Here is an 18707-nt window from a genome sequence, read left to right as displayed (position 1 = left end):
CACATCACACATCTGTAGCCCTTTGGTCACACAAACAAAATAGTTTGATCAAAACCAAGTAAACAACCCTAATCACCATGCATGTGCACTGTAAAGGCATGTTGTGGAAAAAATCCTTAAAAGACCTTGAAACAAAAATTCCATGGTCTGTTAATGCCTTTCCTATGTAAAATATTATTTTAAGTGCGGCTTTTCTGACAAAAACTTATATAAATATTTACCAAAGATAGTTTTTACATACCAGCACTTACCGTGGCACTTCCGATTAATTAGAAACCGACCAACTAATTTTAGATAGGAAAGATGATAAAATCTTATCCTCCCCTCATAAATAGCAACGTTCATAATTGGCAAACCACCCCTCAAAGAGGTAATATGCCCTAAGGCGGTGGCTTTCCAAATAAAAGAGTCCCATATTAGTAACTTGCTTGTACAGGGAAACAAGATATCTATTAAAAATAGATATAAACTTATCTCCCCGGGAAGTCGACCAATTAGGCAAGACTCTTAAAAACAGCAAGATTCTAACTATTGTGGACTTTATTCTCTATAAAAAGGGAACCTCACCTTCATAAATGGAACTACGTTAGACTTGATCATAAAAAAAGGGGTACGTAGGTAGTTTGGGAAGACCAAGTTGAGTCACAATTTGTCTCTATTCACCTGTGTTGGTAACATTTATGGATCTAATCTCCTTCCCTTTAACTTTCTTGTGATTCCAATTTCTAGCTTAATATAATAGTATTGTTTAAAGCATTAACTCTGAGCCGACTAACACCTTCCCTGTGAGTGTAAGTTCTACACAGGATTATCTATATCACTGCTAGATCGTGTAAAGTAGATTCTGGCATCATTCACCGCTAACAACCTTTGAAAAAAAAAGAAGGGGGAGGGGGTTCGTAGTTCTATGGTTGAGGCTTTGTTTCTCAACCATGAGATCCCACCGTCCTAGATCCCCACCAAAAAATTGTACACTCATTATGTACCTCATTATATTACAATTGGGTAGGAGTCTAATGAATCATCCTCTTTGAAAGTTCTGTGACGTCACCTCTTATTAGCATAGAGGGGCATTTTGGTCATTTAACATTCTAAAATAATTTACACATGCTTGGTAATCAAGCTTGCTTAATCCATAAGCTGAGAACAACTGCTTTTATTAGAATTAGATTCCACCTGATCCATACCGTTAATCTCCTCTTTCCCAAATATATATATTATATATAATAACAAAACACACACTTGAAAAGCCATTTTTCACAGAACCCTATTTCCCGCTCTTCACCCTCTATTTTCAATTCTAGTCAGCCAGAAACTTCTTTCTTTTTCCCGTTATATGGAAACCCCAGACGAGAACCCTTCTGCTAAGAGATGGCTTCCTCTAGAAGCAAATCCAGATATCATGAACCAGGTTCTATTTCTCCCTTTTCTTCTGTTCTATTTCCCCTTCTTTTGAGAAATTTCGCTCATCGGTTCACTTGAAATTGTAAAAGACCCGTTAAAGCTTTATACCTTCGAATCATTTCTCTTCTTTCTGTATTAGCCATCAGATTCTGATTGTCTCCGTGCTCCTGCCTTCATGAATTTTCGGATTAGGGTTTGGGTTTTTTGAATTTTCTGATTAAGGTTATAAAACACTGAATTATATAGCTCTTATTCATCAATTATAAACAGTGAATCGATTACGTCCTCTCCCCTCATTGAAATTCGTTTTATTTCACTGAATATTGTTGTTTGTTGCTCGATTTGGTTATGTTGCAGTTCCTTTGGGGACTTGGTCTCTCAGAGAACGAAGCGGAGTTCTATGATGTGTATGGTTTGGATGATGAGCTCCTGGAAATGGTTCCCAAGCCTGTTCTCGCAGTGCTTTTTCTTTTCCCCATCACTGCTGAGGTAGCTGTCGATTAGATCCGTTAAGTTAAATTTTGTGGATCCTTAATCTTGTAAATGTAGCTATTTTTTTTACTTATGATTAGTCCAGTTTTCATGGCAGACATCATTCTCTGATCATCATCCTATTTGTAGAATAATATTGTCTTTTAATGGGTTCCATTTAGTAGTAATGTCTTGCTATGGTTCAAATGATCCCCCCTATGTGATATAATTCGAGTAACTAACAAAGATCATGAGCTGGTGAAAAGAATCCCTACCCTGATTGTATAGTGTTTGTAATTTTAGACCTGCACCTGTCATCGGTGTGAACCCATTTACATTGCTGTTAGCCAAGGTTTGAGTACTGCAGTCTACAAAGATGTCTCTTCCTTTATTCAGGGCGTGTTCAGCAACCTTTTCTTTTACGGGATTCTCCCCTTTTGTAGGTGTGGAGAATGAGAAACGCCATAATATAGCAAGACTGTCGTTCGGTCAGAATTTTTACTTTCTTTATCGACTAAAAACTAGGATTCTTTGGAGCGACTAATAGCGGCTTATGAAGATTCTCATCAATCTGTTTCCTGCCTGTTTAATTGTGTGAGAATGAGAAACCTTGACGAACGCATCCTTAGTATCCCTAGTTTTCAAGTTCTTATTTTCTTGCCAACTAGGCAACTACTACTGTTGGGATATCGTTTGATATGACACTTGTTTCAGGCTGAAGCAGACAGAATGTCAGAGAAAGAGGCTATGGAGAATGCCAAGAAGGTCAGTAGGTTGGTAGTTTGTTTATCTACCTGGATTGGAGTTTCCAATAGTTATCCTTGATGTCTCATTTTGTCATCCATTTACTATCAAAGATGCTATTGTCTGCTTTTAATTAGGTTGATTATACTTTTTTATAGTATGAATATCTGCAAAAGATTTGTTTATAGAAGGTAATTTCTAACTCTCATCCCACATTTTTTTTTGTTTCTTATTGAATTTATATACCAATATGTGCATCCATAGTTGTCAATTCAATTCTGTTTGGCATTCAATTTTTCCTTTTGGATTGGAACGTTCTGTAAATATAAGGGAGAATTGAGCCTTAATAGGCACCTGACGGCATTTTGCATTGGGACATTTGGCGTTTTGGTGTTACATTTCAGAAAATGCATGAAACATGTTTTATGAAGTTTAAAAAATTATAAAAACATATGAATACTAGAAAAAATAGAGCAAAACCATGTATACATATTTTATTAAACATTTATCAATAACATGTTAGGATCCATCTGAAATCAAAATACAATTGTAACTTTGTAATCCATATAATGAGAGGGTTTTGCTATTACCCCCAACCACCACCAACACACACACCAGAGCCAAAAAATAAAATAAAAATCCTTTGGATCAATGATGTTTTTCTCCAACCATATCGGCCATTGAAGCCACCTAACATTTCTAAGAAAAATGGTAAATTTTATAAATCAAAATGAAAAAAAAAAAACTAATGGGAACTGATCTGAACAAACGAACATGACTGAAACAACTAGCATTGGTGGAGTTTTCCATGATGGCATTGGTGGAGTTTTCCGTGATGGCAATGGACACATCTTTCATTCCTTCTCCGAACCGATTGGCCATGCAAATTCGCCTGAGGCAGAGATTAGGGCCATGCGGCTAGGAATCATCATTTTTATTGGTTAGATGGATGGAATATCAGAGGTCGAGGGAGATTCATCGAATCCCATATCCTAGGTGAAGAAGGACAACATTGGACCATGGCATCTTGCGAGATATATTGACAATATTCACCAGAGCATCAGGAGTGGGAGATGTTTTTGGCACATCCCGAGAAGTGCAAACTTTCTAGTCTAAGTCTGGTATCTCCAGACATCTGTTGTATTCTAAGCAGCCTTTGACTGTTGATGCGCTTATGTAATCCTTTTTTATTTACAAATTCTTTGTTGTCTTCATAAAAAAATTCATCATATAATCCACACTTGCTGGCCCACCTCGTTATACCATATCTAGCTTACACTGGATACCGCTCTTGCCAAAGCACTCGTGAACAATCAGGCACCATCTAGAATCTGGCGCCCCTCTCCGCGGCTTGGAAATTACTTCCCTCATCACCTTCTCTCAGCCCCATCCTTCTTTGGGATAATTGTGATAAACGACACCCCGATACTCCTATTCAGAGGCTTCCCATCATAAAACTCCTGAAGCACTACCGTCAAATCTCCACAAATCAAAATATAGCTTATTTGTGCTTGTTGCTGCTATAGATTTTGTTTATCACTGGCTTTAGTTATAGATAGCAAATGGAATAGTTTCTTGAAAATCTAGAATGGTTGATACCCTTTGGGGAGGAGGTTGGAGCACTCACTTTTAATTATGAGCCCCATTCGTCTTTTAAGTTCCAACATGGAGTCTATGTGCTTCAGAACCTTTCAGTTTCTTAATTTTAAACTCCAAAGTCTTTTGATTGGGTGATGGGGACACCCTCTGATGTCCAAAATTTTAAGATGTAACAGTTGCTTCGCTTTCATACACATCTCGATATCCAAGTGAATCAAATGTTTCTCCTAGTATGTTATTGGATTTACGATGTAGAATTTCAAATGATTCGAAGGAGACCTAGATAAGAACTATGTGTTTCTGCTTGGGTGTATGGATGTTACATTGATGGGTACTGAAATCATTGCTTAAAGGTAGCTCACACCTCACACTAGGATGTCTATACTATGATTATATGTGTCATTGACTGTCAACTTCATCCACTAGTTAATGTATGGCCAAATGCTTTGTGTAGCCTTCAAAATGGAACCAATAAACAGGATAATCTTAGCATGTACCTGAGGTACTTCTCTATGCATAAACCATAACTAGTTAACTAATTGCATTTTAGTTTGGTCAGCTATATTGCTGGGCTAACATTTTTCTTGTTCTTGCTTCCAGCATTTGAATAAAGAACTTAGTGCTTTAATCCCTTTGCTTTTAGGAACCAAGTGAGAAAGTATATTTCTTGAAACAAACTGTTGGAAATGCCTGTGGAACAATTGGCCTTCTTCATGCTATTGGAAATATATCTTCAGAAATCAAGCTTCGTAAGTATCTTTGAATTTAATTTCCCTGGATGGTTAGTGGTATGCTGGTGTGTACATGTTTTAGAAAAGATATAAATTAATGAAGGTAGGAAATTACAATGGAGGTAGAGTTTGCCCTTCATACAGTGATTCCCCTATTCACACCAAATGTATCGAGCAAACAGAAAAAAATGAAAACTTGGAATCACAACGAATGATAGCAATAGCATGAACGTAATTCACAAGTCTCCACCACCCAATAGCACGACACAACACATGAGATATCATTTGGAGAGTCTCCCTTGATGATTAGAGAACCATTAAAAGTCCTCAAAAGATCTTCAAACCAGTTAGCACAACTCTTATCTTACTTGGTTAGAATTTCCTCTTCAAATTGGTCGGGAGTAGGAATATAAAATGTTCCAACCCGCATCTCTAAACATACCTACTCCGGCATGCCCCAAGTTACCCAATGAACATTTTTCAAAAATAAGTTTAATAGCATTGGCTGGAGGAGGGTGCCAATTAGCCACAATCTTATTCTTTGGGTTGTGGTGCTTCAAAATATCAATCCACTTGAAAAGTATAACCCTTGAACTGTTTCCAAGCGATAGCCCATCTAATAATTGACAATTTAATTTTCCATAGAATTTGGTTATATTTTCAAATGCTCTACCGTTCCTCCACACCAAAGTACCTGTTAGAGAGTTTAGTGTAGGCCCCATTGTGTTTATGTTTGGTCTAACCATAATTACCAGGGTGGGGAACTAATTTAGGAAAACGGAACGTGAAACGGAAAAGGGAAACACATGAAAAAAATATTGGGGAAACGTGAATCGAGAAAAAGATAGAAAATCATATGAGAAAAATCTTAGGAAACACATTAGAAGTGTTTAAGAAATGATAAAAAAACACACATGAAACACAAGGAAAACACGAAATATGTGGTTTTGTAGATTTAAATTTTTCTTATTTTTATTTTATTACAATATATGCCATTGTTTTCTTTTTTAATATCTATTCCACAATTTTTGATGTGTTTTTTCCAAAATGATTTTCGTAATTTCCACTCATGTTTTCTACACGTTTCACGTGCATTTTTCAAAATGAGTTCTGCCCGTTTTTTACGTTTTCTATTTGCGTTTTTTCCAAAATTGAAGAACATTCCCATAAAGTCTTCAAAGCATGATTTATCTTTCGTGATGCATATTTCATAACGACATGCTTGTAAAAGATGCTTTAGTAATGAAAGCTTCTTGCATATCCCTTCTTAAAATGATGTACCGAATTTTGTGGATTGCTTATTTTCAGTTGAGGGTTCATTCTTGGATAGGTTCTTCAAATCAACGGCTAACATGGGTCCACTGGAGGTTCTTTTTCGACTCTAGTATTTTCAGTTTTTTTAGCAAAGAATTTTTGTATTTCTTTTACCAAAATATTTCTCTATCCGTCCAATGCACTGTAGCGTGCGGCTTTTCTTGAAAGGGATAGAGAATTGGAGGCTGCACATTCTGTAGCAGCAACTGCTGGAGACACTGAGGCAAGTACAATCCAAATCCTATTTTCAGTAACTCGGTTCTCTGAAAAGAAAACTATATACAAGATCTTTTCTGTTGGTTCCACGCATGTTGACATGCTATTTTCTTGCATTTTATGCTCTCATATTGCACTGTGACATGGTCTTTTTGAACATTGATCCGTGGCTCGACAGGCTCCAAACATCAACACGAACGTGGATACGCATTTTATTTGCTTCGCATGTGTGGATGGTATGGATGATTGATAAGCGATATCAATAAAGTTGAACTTGGAATGTACGAGTCATTTTACTTATTGATAGATGTTATGTATGTGTTGGTAGGGGAACTGTATGAGCTTGATGGCGGAAGGTCACAACCATTATCACATGGTCCCTCTTCACCAGACAGCTTATTGAAGGTAAATCGGACTTGAAAGTTTCCAACAGAAGCGGCATTTTCTTTCGATTTCCTCTTTCTTTTTCTTTTTCATTTTAGTTTGTCACGACTTTATGTTTATATGATTTATCTCGTGGCAGGATGCTGCAATGGTTATACAAACCATGATCCAGAAAAATCCTGATTCACTAAACTTCAATGTCATTGCACTTTCAAAGAAAGCAGATGGAGCACCTTAAAATCTCTCTGTTTGCCTTCTAATTTATTCCAGTTTGAAGCCTTGTGTATCCGCATTTTGGCAAAACCAATGATGGTTTTTTTTCTTCTCCTTCATCTGGAATCATATGGCTACTGTTGGGCCTGAGCTGGTTGAAGTGGCCCAGTTCTGCAGCCTTGCTCTTGAGTTAATAAGACAAGCGCAGTAGTGTTATTTAAGGTGGGATTGTACTCCTGTGAATCAGATAGATTCATCTCTGAAAGAGGTTCTTTCAAAATTGACTATTTCTTCCTCTAATTGAGGCTTCTTACATTTCTACTTTGGGTAAATAGCTCTATGAAGGGATAGATCAGATCAATGATGTGTATTGTTTTTCGTTGAATTTGAGCTGTTGCTTATATATAGTTTGAGTGTGAATGTTCAAAAAAAAAAAACTACGTATTATTGGATGTTAAGGATTGGATTATTGGTCTGATTTTTTGGGCCATTGGAGATACAAAGCAAGGCCATAAAGTGGATGGTATGCATTGGATTATTGGCTTGATTTTTGGGCCATAGAAGTTCCAAAGCAAGGTCTAACAAGTGGACGATTCGGATCAATCAATGCCGGGACCCACTATGGTGTAGTGGGGTTGTCAGTTTGTCACATCATTGTATTTCACTGACGTTTCCCCTAGGTAGCATTCCTTTCTATGAAGAAGAGGGTGTTAAAATCAATGACTAAGGGCCCTTGCTTTTCACCTTTTACCTCTTATTTTCATATGGGGTCGGTCTGGTTGCACAAATTTTGGGGTTTACTAGTGTTTGTTGCAAGTTTTGATTCAAAGTAGTAAGAGACTAATTGCTTCATTATCCTGATGGGATGATCCTGACCCTTAGATGAAGCCATCATTTATGAGTCTCATGTCACACTTTTGATTGTTACGACTTTCAAAGCCTTCATTTACAGAGATCTTCATTTGCCGTTGGACGGTTGGACCATAACCTACTATATGCCCAGGTGGGTCCCATCATATCACGGTCCGGACCAACAAATGGATGCCACATGTACAGTGCAAAATATCACGTGTGCAAAAAAAAAAAAAACCCAAGGAAATGATATCAGCACAATCATACTTTGATAATTTTTTTTTGAAAATTGACAAATATATTCATACTAGCAAAATTTACAATGCGGAGCAGTCTCACGATATTTACATAGTATGAATTGCCTAGGAGCACGCATTCTCTTTGGCCCAAAAGAAAACCCCATTACCCTTTACATTATTCAATAGCCTCAATTGTAATGAATTCAACAAAAAGTGCCATATTGTGGGGCTCACCAAGTTAAGATCGTGACCTGTGACGTCACACAAACTTCTCCACCACATTCCAAATTCAATTTTTAAAAATCCCGCTCGAAGGCCCAGAGCTATTGTCCGCCCATAACCGTGTATGATAGTCGACCACCCAACAACACCGTCGGATCTTCGGCGGCCTCCACCTCGTATCACCATTAAACCTGGCAGGTCATCCTCCCCACCGATGACCACGCCCTTCTCCACGGTCATCACCTCCAATCCCTTCAACGTCTCATCCACAAAAGTCAACTCCGCCGGGGGAGTCTCAGTCCCCACCATCGTCATCAAGTTATAGCTGGCCTTCCACGTCCTCCGGCAACCTCCACAGTTTTCCTTAGCTCTAGATCCAGCTTTACGGCCTCCATGGCTTCAGATCCCGCCTCCACGGCCCCAGATCCAGTCTCCATAGCTCTAGATCTAGCCACCACGGAAGACCCATGCTCCAGATCTGGCCTCCACGGTTTCCGATTCGGCCTCCATTGGCCATTACACCCGTCATCAGGAGACCACCCACAATCTTGATTCCGAAGACCACAGCCTCCTACAGCCTCCTACAGTCAAACCCAAACAACCCCATTGCTAAGTCCGTCGATCCACAGCCTCCCAGATCCCCATGGCCTCAAGATCCGATAATCCACGGCCTTGCACCGCCTATAGCTGGCCTTCCACAGCTCCAGGTCCAGCACCCCAGGCCTTTCACAGTAGGGGTGCAACTTGAGTCGGGTTGAACCCGAATTTGGGTTGGGTCGGGTTAAGTTTTTTTAAAAATTGGGTTGGGTCGGGTTGAGGTGTCGGGCAACCCGACCCGACCTGAAACCAGATTTCCAATTCCGATATGTATAAAATTTTTACTTCTATATTTGTTTTGTCATTGTATAACTCAAATCTAGAAAGAAATAAAAAACTTGGTGAAAGTTTTCCTAATTAACCCTCTTGTTGGGGAACATCTAATGACTAGGATGAGGCAAACCCGACCCGAGTTGCACCCCTATTTCACGGCCTCCGGCAATCTCCACGATTTTTCTCGGCTCCAGATCCAACTTCACGGCTTCCATGGCTTCAGATCTGACTTCCACGGCTCCCAATTCAGCCTCCACGGTCCCAGATCGTGCCTCCACAGCCCTACATCTAGCCACCATGGAAGAGCCATGCTCGAGATCTGGCTTTCACGGTTCCCGATTTGGCCTCCACGGCTCATCTTTTACCAACAATAGGAAAGACGAGAAATAGATCGCGAGACTCAAAAAAGCAGCAATGGAGAGAGACGAGAGAGAGAGAGAGAGAGAGAGAGAGAGAGAGAGAGAGAGAGAGAGAGAGAGAGAGAGAGAGAGAGAGAGAGACCGCCTCCCTCGCTAGGCGGAAGCCCTAGGGAGGGAGCGCACGAAATCGCCTTTTTTCGCCTCTTTCCACTCAATCCCTCTTTTGCTTTACCATATTTTGATAATTGCACTAATCCATCTTGTTTTTTATTATTTAAAAAGGTTTGAAAGATTATTACCCTAGCAAATCCCCACAAAATCACAAGTACACGTCGTCACCTAATATAAGCAAGTCGAATCAATCAGCCTACTGGTTTCTCTGCGTCTAGCACACGTGCTAGGCATGAGTCCAGATGAGAATCCTCACTAACGTCACAACTACACATGAAAACCCTAAACCTCCGACGTCCATATCCTCCTCACTCATATTCCCAAAACAAACCCTAAACCAACCAGGCTCCTCACAATGAAAAGAACACCCTGGGCTAACATTCAACCCAATTCCTTCAAGAATTACCCACCACAAATCCATCTCCCCTTCCCAACTATCTCTCCTTAGTGACTTCCTTAGATTAACCCAATAAAAAAGCCTAGAATTCCCTTCAAAACAATCTAGTCTAATCTCTCTCAACCCCTTCACAAACTCCCCATGCCTTCTCTTCAAGACACGTCGAGAACATCTGGGTCTGTGAAGAAACTAGAGAAAAGCTTGACATTCTCCTTGAGGCAGTGATTATTCTTTGGTTTGATGAGTATACGGCTCCAACATGAAATCCAGGGAGACCCAGATCCTTAGAAAGGTTGTAAACCACATGAACAGTCTCTGGGTCATACTTCTTTGAAGTTTGTATGATTTCTAATATGCTTTTGAAGGGAGAGGAGAAAACTGTACCTGCATAAACCTCATCTGAAATTACATGGATGGATTTTTTCTTGGCAAAATCTACGATTTCGTGAAGGGTTTGAGTAGGAATTGTATGTCCTAAAGGATTAGATGGGTTTGTTATGAAAAGTGTTTTTATAGTCCTTTTGTTCTTCATGGCTAGGGCTGCAACTCGGGTCGGGCGGGTCGGGTTTTGGAGAACCCAACCCTACCCGAGAAATATCTCGGGTCGGGTCGGGTCGGGTTTTTTTTTCGGAAAACCCACGAATCCCAAACCCAGCCCTACCCATGATAAATCTCGGGTCGGGTTTTGTCATGTTGACGCAATTTTTTAAGGAAAATTCTTGTTTGGCAAGGCAACTCAACTCATAGAAGTAGAAATTACAATCACATTACACTTGAATCAAACAATGATGTAATTACACTCACATAACACTTGAATCAGACAATGCTGTAATCAAACAATGTTGTAATTACAATCAAACAATGTTGAATCAAACACTTGAATCAACTCAACTCATAGAAGCATAAATTACACTCGCATACAATAACAGTGGGTGCGTGGGTTTTCACTTTTAACTTTTAACTAACAATAGAAAAAAATATACATACTATAACTTATGTAACTCGGGTCGGGTCGGGTCGGGCCTCTTCAAACCCGGCTCGACCCGAGATTCATGCGGGCTTTTGAATGCTCAACCCGGCTCGACCCGAAACCCATGAAACCTGAACCCAACCCAGGCTATTTTCAGGTCGGGTCGATGCGGGTCGGGTAAAACCCGGCTCGAGTTGCAGCCCTATTCATGGCTCCTTGGTAGGCTTTTTTTAAGGCTGGAAATGTTTTTTGGAAGTTAGTAGAGCTGTTGCACTCTATTGGGATTATTTCTACTACAGCTATCCACCTTAAATCCCTGTCAAACCTGCAAAAAGGAGCAGTAGGGACATTAACAAATGGAATGTATACTTTTCTTTAAAGCTAAAACAATATAGGGCATGTTTGGCAACCATGAAAAAGTATTTCATGGAATATTGGTTTACCTAGTGTAAGAGAGAGATAGAGAGGGTGGAGCCGTGGAGAGAAGGATAGATGTGAGAAGGCGGTGGTGAATGAGGACAGCATGAATTGGAGCTGGAAATTAAATAGTAAAACATGATTTTTTTTCTCCTTTCGAGCACCAACTCATCCTCAAAGTCTCTTACCAGCCCTTTCTACTCCTTCACTCACTTTGGGTAAGCAAATATTCCATGAATTTTATTTTCATTGTTGCCAAACATGCCCATAAATGAAAATTGAGAAAATTAAACCAATTTACCCTGGATAATAAGGTGTTGGAACAAGCAAGGCCTCTCCAGGGTTTGCAATGCAAAATGTCAGAATCTCATTGGCTGCAGTGGCCCTAGCAGTCAAAACAATCCTATATGGATCAATTTCCACTCTCCCTCTTACTTCCACCATGAAACTGGCTAGTGCCTGCACGAAAGGTTTGAGAAATGACAGTTTTTACAAACATGGATTCAAAAATTCCAAGGTAAAAAGGGACTCTCATCTGGAGTAGTCAACGTGCGGTCAATTTTTCATTAACTCAATAGAGTTTTGATTGCTCGAATAGCTGAACCCCCACCAAAGAACTAGGCATTATTTGTCACGTCTCGATCCGCCAAACCTGATGGTTTGGTCATCCAATGAGCAAATATGTCCCATGGACTAATAATAAGACTTGTGTCTCAGATGGCCGAAATCACCTCGAACTCATGGAAAGTCTAGAGATTGATTCACCCACAAGATAAACCACCACAGTGCTGAAGCATCGTTATAGCCAACCTTCGCACCTGTTATGCACAATATTGACTCAATATGTCAAAACCCAGACTCCGAGGCGAAGGTAAAATCAGTCAACTTAAAAATGTTAATGATGGCTAAGGAAGTTTTTAAATGGTGATAACCAGTGAAAAAGGTGCATGCACTATATCACATACTGCGTGGGGTTTGATATGCAAAAAAACAAACACTTTACCTTTCTGAAACATGCCAAGCCATGATAATCTTGATTTAATGCTATCTCCTTGAGGCTTACGGGTGCACCCTTCCATGCAAGAAGTTTCAGATGTTTCTCTAGATAAGAGCCCAAATATTGACTAAAAATGAAGTTTATATATTAAAATATTAGGAAATATTGATAATAAATAAAATAATAGTACATATATTTACCTGATTCTCTGCCAATGCCATCTGATAATTCCAGTTGGGTTTTGAACTGGGTCACATGGGTTGAGGTCATATGCTTTCCAACCATCAAAATAAGTGATGCAGATATTGGGCCAAATAAGTGGTATATTTGCCCATTAGTATATATTTACACGTTTTTTATGTTATTTAGTTTCTAAGATTTTTATTTCCATGTTTTAGTTTTAGGTATTTTACTTTCCAGGAAATTTTATTTTAGTTGCCTATAAATAGGCCTCATTGCAGTAAGAATTAAAAAAAAACTTTGGATGATTCATTGAATTGATTGAGAGCTTCTCCCTCAGATTTCTTCTTCTCCTTTCTTCCCAGTTCTTCTCGTCTTCTCTTCTCCTCTCCTACTCTCCTACTCTTCTATTCTTCTATTCTCTTCTCCTATTCTTCTTCTTCTTCTCTTGTTCTTCTCTTTCTCCTCTATTCTTCATCTTCTTTTCTTTCTCCCCTTTCTTCTATATTTCTCTCCCGGTCCTATATCAAATTTGGTATCAGCCGGTCATGAACGAAAAGCTACTCGTTGTGAACGAAAAGCAGCAGCTCGATGTGCACGAGTAGCCGAAATTGAAGCAGAAAACAGATATTAAGAATTTTACATGTATGAGAAGGAATTTGCTACCTCTACTGCAGAGTCGCATGGTGATCTAGCTGGCATTGTGGATGAGACAATTATAGTTGTTGAGCCTCTGATTATGTCAGATATAGAGCCACGGAGTACAGTGACTAATAAGCCCCATGACATTGAGCATGACGATTCTGAGATTTTCACAGGGCCAATTGCCGAGCATCTAGAGAAAAATCTTGACATTTTACAGTCGAGATAGTTATTGTGACAGAGCCATGTGAGGCTGATCCTTTGTACTGCCTATAGCTGTTATAACGATTCCACCGATCCAGGAGGAGTGCATTGCCATCTTCCCAGCTTATTTGATTGTCAAGAGAGGTTCGCGTATTTATGATTTTACATGGGCGATTCACTTTCATTCCATCGGCATTTCAGATGCTTCTCACAGTTATCACGCGTATTATACATAACAGAGTTTGATGTGTTACTACCATGGTTTTAAATTTCGGTTTCGGCTAAAATTTCGGGCTTATCCAAAACCGAAATTTCAGCCGAAATCCCGAAATTTCGGGCGAAATTTGGTACACGCGCACAAAATTCCCGTTTTTTAGGATGAAATTTTGCTCGAAATTTCGGTAATTTCGTTCGATATACTTTAACACAATAAAATATTATTATTTTAATAACAATTTCGACGAAATTTCCAAAAATTCGAGAGAATTTCGGTTTTGGTATGTTTCGGTTTCGGTGACCAAAATTTCGGATTTCGGTCGAAATTTAAAAACATGGTTACTACTGCTATTGCTCGAGTTGCTCATCTACATATTTGATCAAAGTGGACTAGAACTCAAGGTCGAGTTCTTTTCAATGCAGATATTAGGCCAAATAAGTGGCATATTTGCCCATTAGTATTTATTTACATGTTTTTTATTTCCATATTTTAGTTTCATGGATTTTACTTTCCATGGAATTTTATTTTAGTTGCCTATAAATAAACCTCTTGTATTAGGAATTTTTAACTTTTGCATGAAATATAATTGAATTGAGTGAGTTCTTCTGCTTCTCTCTCCCAATTCTTCTCTCCCTTTTCTACTAGTTCTTCTTCTTCTAATTTCTCCTCCCAGCCTTCATCAATAGGGAGAATCATCCTCATGCCTATGGCCAAGGTAGACAGCCCACACTAGGCCCTACTTTTAGTGATATCTTCCGACCCTTTTACTATCGATGAGTCCATTACCACTTGGTGATTTTTTTCTTTTCGTTTTTACCATCTCGTTTATTCCTTCACCTCTATTTAAAGCTTTCAATCTACTTGAGATAGTGTGATTATGGTCAAACACATACTGGAATTTGAGTGCCTGTTCAGTAAAATGCAGGAGTAAGAATCTCTGCAGGGCGTTGAATTTCTTTCGCTGACATTCGACTCAATTATTTTACCTAACACATGGTTAATTTCTTTTATTCTTTTTTGGAGTTTAGTATTTACAGCCCCTTGGTTTATTTACAGTAGGGCTGCAACTCGAGCCGGGTTTTACCCGACCCGCATCGACCCGACCCGAAAATAACCTGGGTCGGGTTCAGGTTTCATGGGTTTCGGGTCGAGCCGGGTTGAGCATTCAAAAGCCCGCATGAATCTCGGGTCGAGCCGGGTTTGAAGGGGCTCGACCCGACCCGACCCGAGTTACATAAGTAATAGTATGTTCATTTTTTTCTATTGTTAGTTAAAGTTAAAAGTGAAAACCCACGCACCCACTGTTATTGTATGTGAGTGTAATTTCTGCTTCTATGAGTTGAGTTGATTCAAGCGTTTCATTCAACATTGTTTGATTGTAATTACAACATTGTTTGATTACGGATTTGTTTGATTCAAGTGTAGTGTGAGTGTAATTACATCATTGTTTGATTCAAGTGTAATGTGAGTGTAATTTCTACTTCTATGAGTTGAGTTGCCTTGCCAAACAAGAATTTTCCTTAAAAAATTGCGTCAACGTGAAAAAACCCGACCCGAGATTTATCATGGGTAGGGCCGGGTTTGGGAATCGTGGGTTTTCCAAAAAAAAAAACCCGACCCGACCCGACCCGAGATATTTCTCGGGTAGGGTTGGGTTCTCCAAAACCCGACCCGCCCGACCCGAGTTGCAGCCCTAATTTACAGCCCCTTGGTTTGATAGATTCAAAATCTCTCTCTTCCCCTGTAGGATAATTCACACCCATTTGACGTTAAAAAGAATTAAAGCCCTCCAAATACCCTCCTTTAAAGGGTGCGAATTTATCATCACCCTGTTATCGTTTTATTGTCATGTCAACCTGTCTCGCAGGTCTGTATTTATGGTTGCCGAGCCGAGAGTGGAACCCAACAAGTCCTTACATGCCACATGGCATAGAAGCGGTAGTTTTGCCATTTTGAGAAAAAAAAAACTGTTGTTGGTATCGTGTGAAGAGGCAATTTGCTTGGCTCCACTATCTGTTCCCAAATGTGCTAGACTGAAGGGAGCCCGTGCTAGAAAAAAGAGAGCACAGGATCTTCTATCGTGACACCTGCGCATGAAACAAAAAAAATGGGGAGTGTATCTCGACTACACATTAAGATTGTCAAATTGATCGACCATAACTATTTATTTTCAGGAAGGGATCTTGATGATGCCAAAATCCGTACCTGGGCTTCGGACGAGCGTTGTAGACAGACAAGGCCGCGTAAGATGACATGCATTCAAAGAACATGACATTAGAGGGCTCAGAGTGAGGACTCTAGGGACCACTCCATCGCTCAAGTCAGATAGTAGCACCAAAGAGCACTACTAGTTTATGGACAATGAGAGATTGAGCATGGTTATGGGGTAGAAGAAGATACGCACCTGGGTCCTTTTCTAGAGTCAAAGAGTCCTAGGCAATTCAGAATACTTGTCTGCCTCCTCAGGAGTCTTACCTTATTGGTCGACTTCCCTAAGGAATCCATTTGTATGTTTATCTTTGTTTATCTTGGAGATCTTTGAGTATCCTAGTGGATTTCTTTTTCATTATATCTTTCTGGCTTTTAGAAAGGTTGCCATATAGGGCTCGGATTCTCGTTGTAGGCATTTTCCTAATTTTCGGCTCCACTCGTGGTGGGCGAATTTTACCCCTAACAGATCCCGTTTTAGAAGTGTTTTCCTAGAAAATAAGTTTATCACCCAATTTTTCTTGGAATCTCATCGCCCCATATCATCGCCTCTTAAATTTCATTTCTTTTTTATCTAATACTGAGAGAGAGGGTGGGAAGAGAGAGATCAGGGGTCTTACACTTCATGTCATTTCAGAGAGATAAGTTTGAGAGATGTTATATAAACACACCCTCCATTCTTGTCATAATGCTAGTGGTATAAAATGCGATTAGGATTTGTGAATTTTGACACATTTTTTCTTTTCTATTTTCTGTTTTTTCTTCCTTCTCCGATGTTATACCTACATATAGTATTCTAAACTATATATACTTAAAACAACATTTTCTAAGGTACTCTAGAGATATTATATGGTGCCCGACCGTCAAGTCCCATGAAGGTGGTACTTCTTGATATTTGATCCAACAGCGGCAGTGGGTTGCTGTTGGATCAAACATAGGGTGTTCTGTTTTGACGGTACTTGACGGTCGGGCATCATATAAAAACTCCTCTCTTATATCTTATATCACTAAATTTTTCTATTCTTTCTAACAATATAATATAAGAGATTATAAATTTATGGAGCATTAATTTTGAAAGCCCTATATGTTTTGGTTACTATTCGTTCAGTAGATCGGATAGCATCTATTTATGTCTTGGTTACGATCTGTTCAGATTCTTTATGATCTGATTCTTCAGAACCCAGAGTTTAGGTCACAATCAATTTAATTAAAATTGGAATTTCCTCAGTCCTGCTCATGTTGTACATAGTTTGGGCTTAGGATCAAGAGACGGAAGATAAAAGAAAATGAGAGAGAACAATGGTCATCGAAAATAAGAAGTGGATAATGAAAATCATGTTGTAATTTGATGATATTTATTTACACATTTTAGACTTAAACCTGTTTTTTTTCATCACTTTTTTTCGCAACTCATTTTTTTCATTGTTTTTTAATCCATTTTTAAGCTCAAGAATTTAAACCAGTTTTTTTTTTTTTTTTTGCTATATTCTTTTTGGTCATTGTACCGTTTAAGCCAGGAAATGATATATTCGCCCTGTTTTCTTCCCTGGGCCACCCCAATGTAGTGTAAAAAGTGGTCATAAATGCACCAGAAGGAGGTGCCCCAGAGAAGAAAAGGGGACGAATATATCACTTCCATTGTAATAATTTTGTTCCTCGCACGTAAGAGGGTTGCAACTATGTGATTCCCCCATTACGTGCAGCTATGGCATGCACCATGTAGTTTGGCCGATACTCCCTAATCTCGACATACTCACGAATATATAGAAACTAGTGAAAGGCGAATCATATATCTATTTCTAACTCCTCAACATAGCCATATTGCCCTTTCCTTTCTTTCTCCTCTATATCTTGGTAACTCCATTTTGTACTGTCCGCATAAAACCACCACCACAATCTATTTAAGAGGCCACATTCCAATGAATGAACAATTTTGTGTTAGAGAAACTCAGTTCTGCTCTCAAATCCATGCAAAAAATTCAACTTGTCCGGAAACCCCTTCTCTATCCACCATGACGACCTCTCCGGGTCCAAAAAAATCCCTCCTATATCTGTGATCACGAGAAGCTTCCCTGACATATCTGCACAATGAATGTAATATTCCTCGGGCAATGCAGAGGCGTCCGAGAGCCACGAGCCGGATCAAAAACCTCAGCCCACGAATCACAGATGGAACCAGAAGGAGACAAACCTCCAACAACATAAATCTTCCAATTCACAACAGCAGCTGAGGGATATACACTCTGGGTAGTCATTATGGAGCCAACTTCCCAACTATTAGGGTATAAAAAACCCAGACGTTGGATGAAGGAATGTTATTCACTAAACCGCCCAAGACAAAGAGAAGGGGTCCCAACACGAGGACGGAACCGGTTCCGAAACAACTCGAAGAGGGGATAGGAGGCAATGGCTTGATTTTTCTACGCTTTCCATCGTACTGATCGAGGAATACATACAGATGAGAGGTTGGGGTGGAACGATCGAGGCACTCTCGCAATGCATTGTATAGCTATTTCGTTGGGAAGATTAGGCATAAGCACCTCCTCCTCCTCCATGTCTGTTTTAATGGCGATAAAGCTGAAAGGGTTTTGCTGTGAAGTTTCTCTACCACTTTCTCTGAGCCCTAATCCACTCGACTAGAGGAGGAACAAAGGCAATAAAATATGGGCTTCGTTACTGATCTTAG

General features: G+C 39.5%; 1 protein-coding gene and 1 pseudogene across 1 annotated transcript; one reads left to right on the top strand and one right to left on the bottom strand.

The window, feature by feature from the left end:
- The first annotated feature begins 1238 nt into the window (after positions 1–1238).
- LOC143877253 (ubiquitin carboxyl-terminal hydrolase 3-like) lies at positions 1239–7528 on the top strand. Its single transcript, XM_077379207.1, has 9 exons — positions 1239–1411; positions 1762–1893; positions 2590–2640; positions 4862–4967; positions 6258–6316; positions 6412–6486; positions 6658–6715; positions 6808–6884; positions 7003–7528. Exons 1-9 carry the CDS (start codon positions 1337–1339, stop codon positions 7099–7101), a joined length of 732 nt encoding a protein of 243 aa, XP_077235322.1. The 5' UTR covers positions 1239–1336; the 3' UTR covers positions 7102–7528.
- Positions 7529–10015: 2487 nt separating this feature from the next.
- LOC143876953 (1-aminocyclopropane-1-carboxylate synthase 7-like) lies at positions 10016–12904 on the bottom strand (annotated as a pseudogene).
- Positions 12905–18707: the final 5803 nt, after the last annotated feature.

This window comes from Tasmannia lanceolata, unplaced genomic scaffold (genome assembly GCF_043159265.1).
Source record: "Tasmannia lanceolata isolate RefF3 unplaced genomic scaffold, GAP_Taslan_0.1 ptg000005l, whole genome shotgun sequence".
Lineage (NCBI taxonomy): Eukaryota > Viridiplantae > Streptophyta > Magnoliopsida > Canellales > Winteraceae > Tasmannia > Tasmannia lanceolata.
The sequence above is the reverse complement of the archived record's forward strand: the minus strand, read 5'-3'. Positions and strand labels throughout refer to the sequence as shown.

Excerpts from the sequence above, each read along its gene's own strand:
- LOC143877253 (XM_077379207.1), top strand. The coding sequence starts at position 1,337 with ATGGAAACCCCAGACGAGAACCCTTCTGCTAAGAGATGGCTTCCTCTA. Across the intron at positions 6,487-6,657 it reads CAACTGCTGGAGACACTGAG|GCTCCAAACATCAACACGAA; the intron begins GCAAGTACAATC and ends GTGGCTCGACAG. Across the intron at positions 6,885-7,002 it reads CACCAGACAGCTTATTGAAG|GATGCTGCAATGGTTATACA; the intron begins GTAAATCGGACT and ends ATCTCGTGGCAG.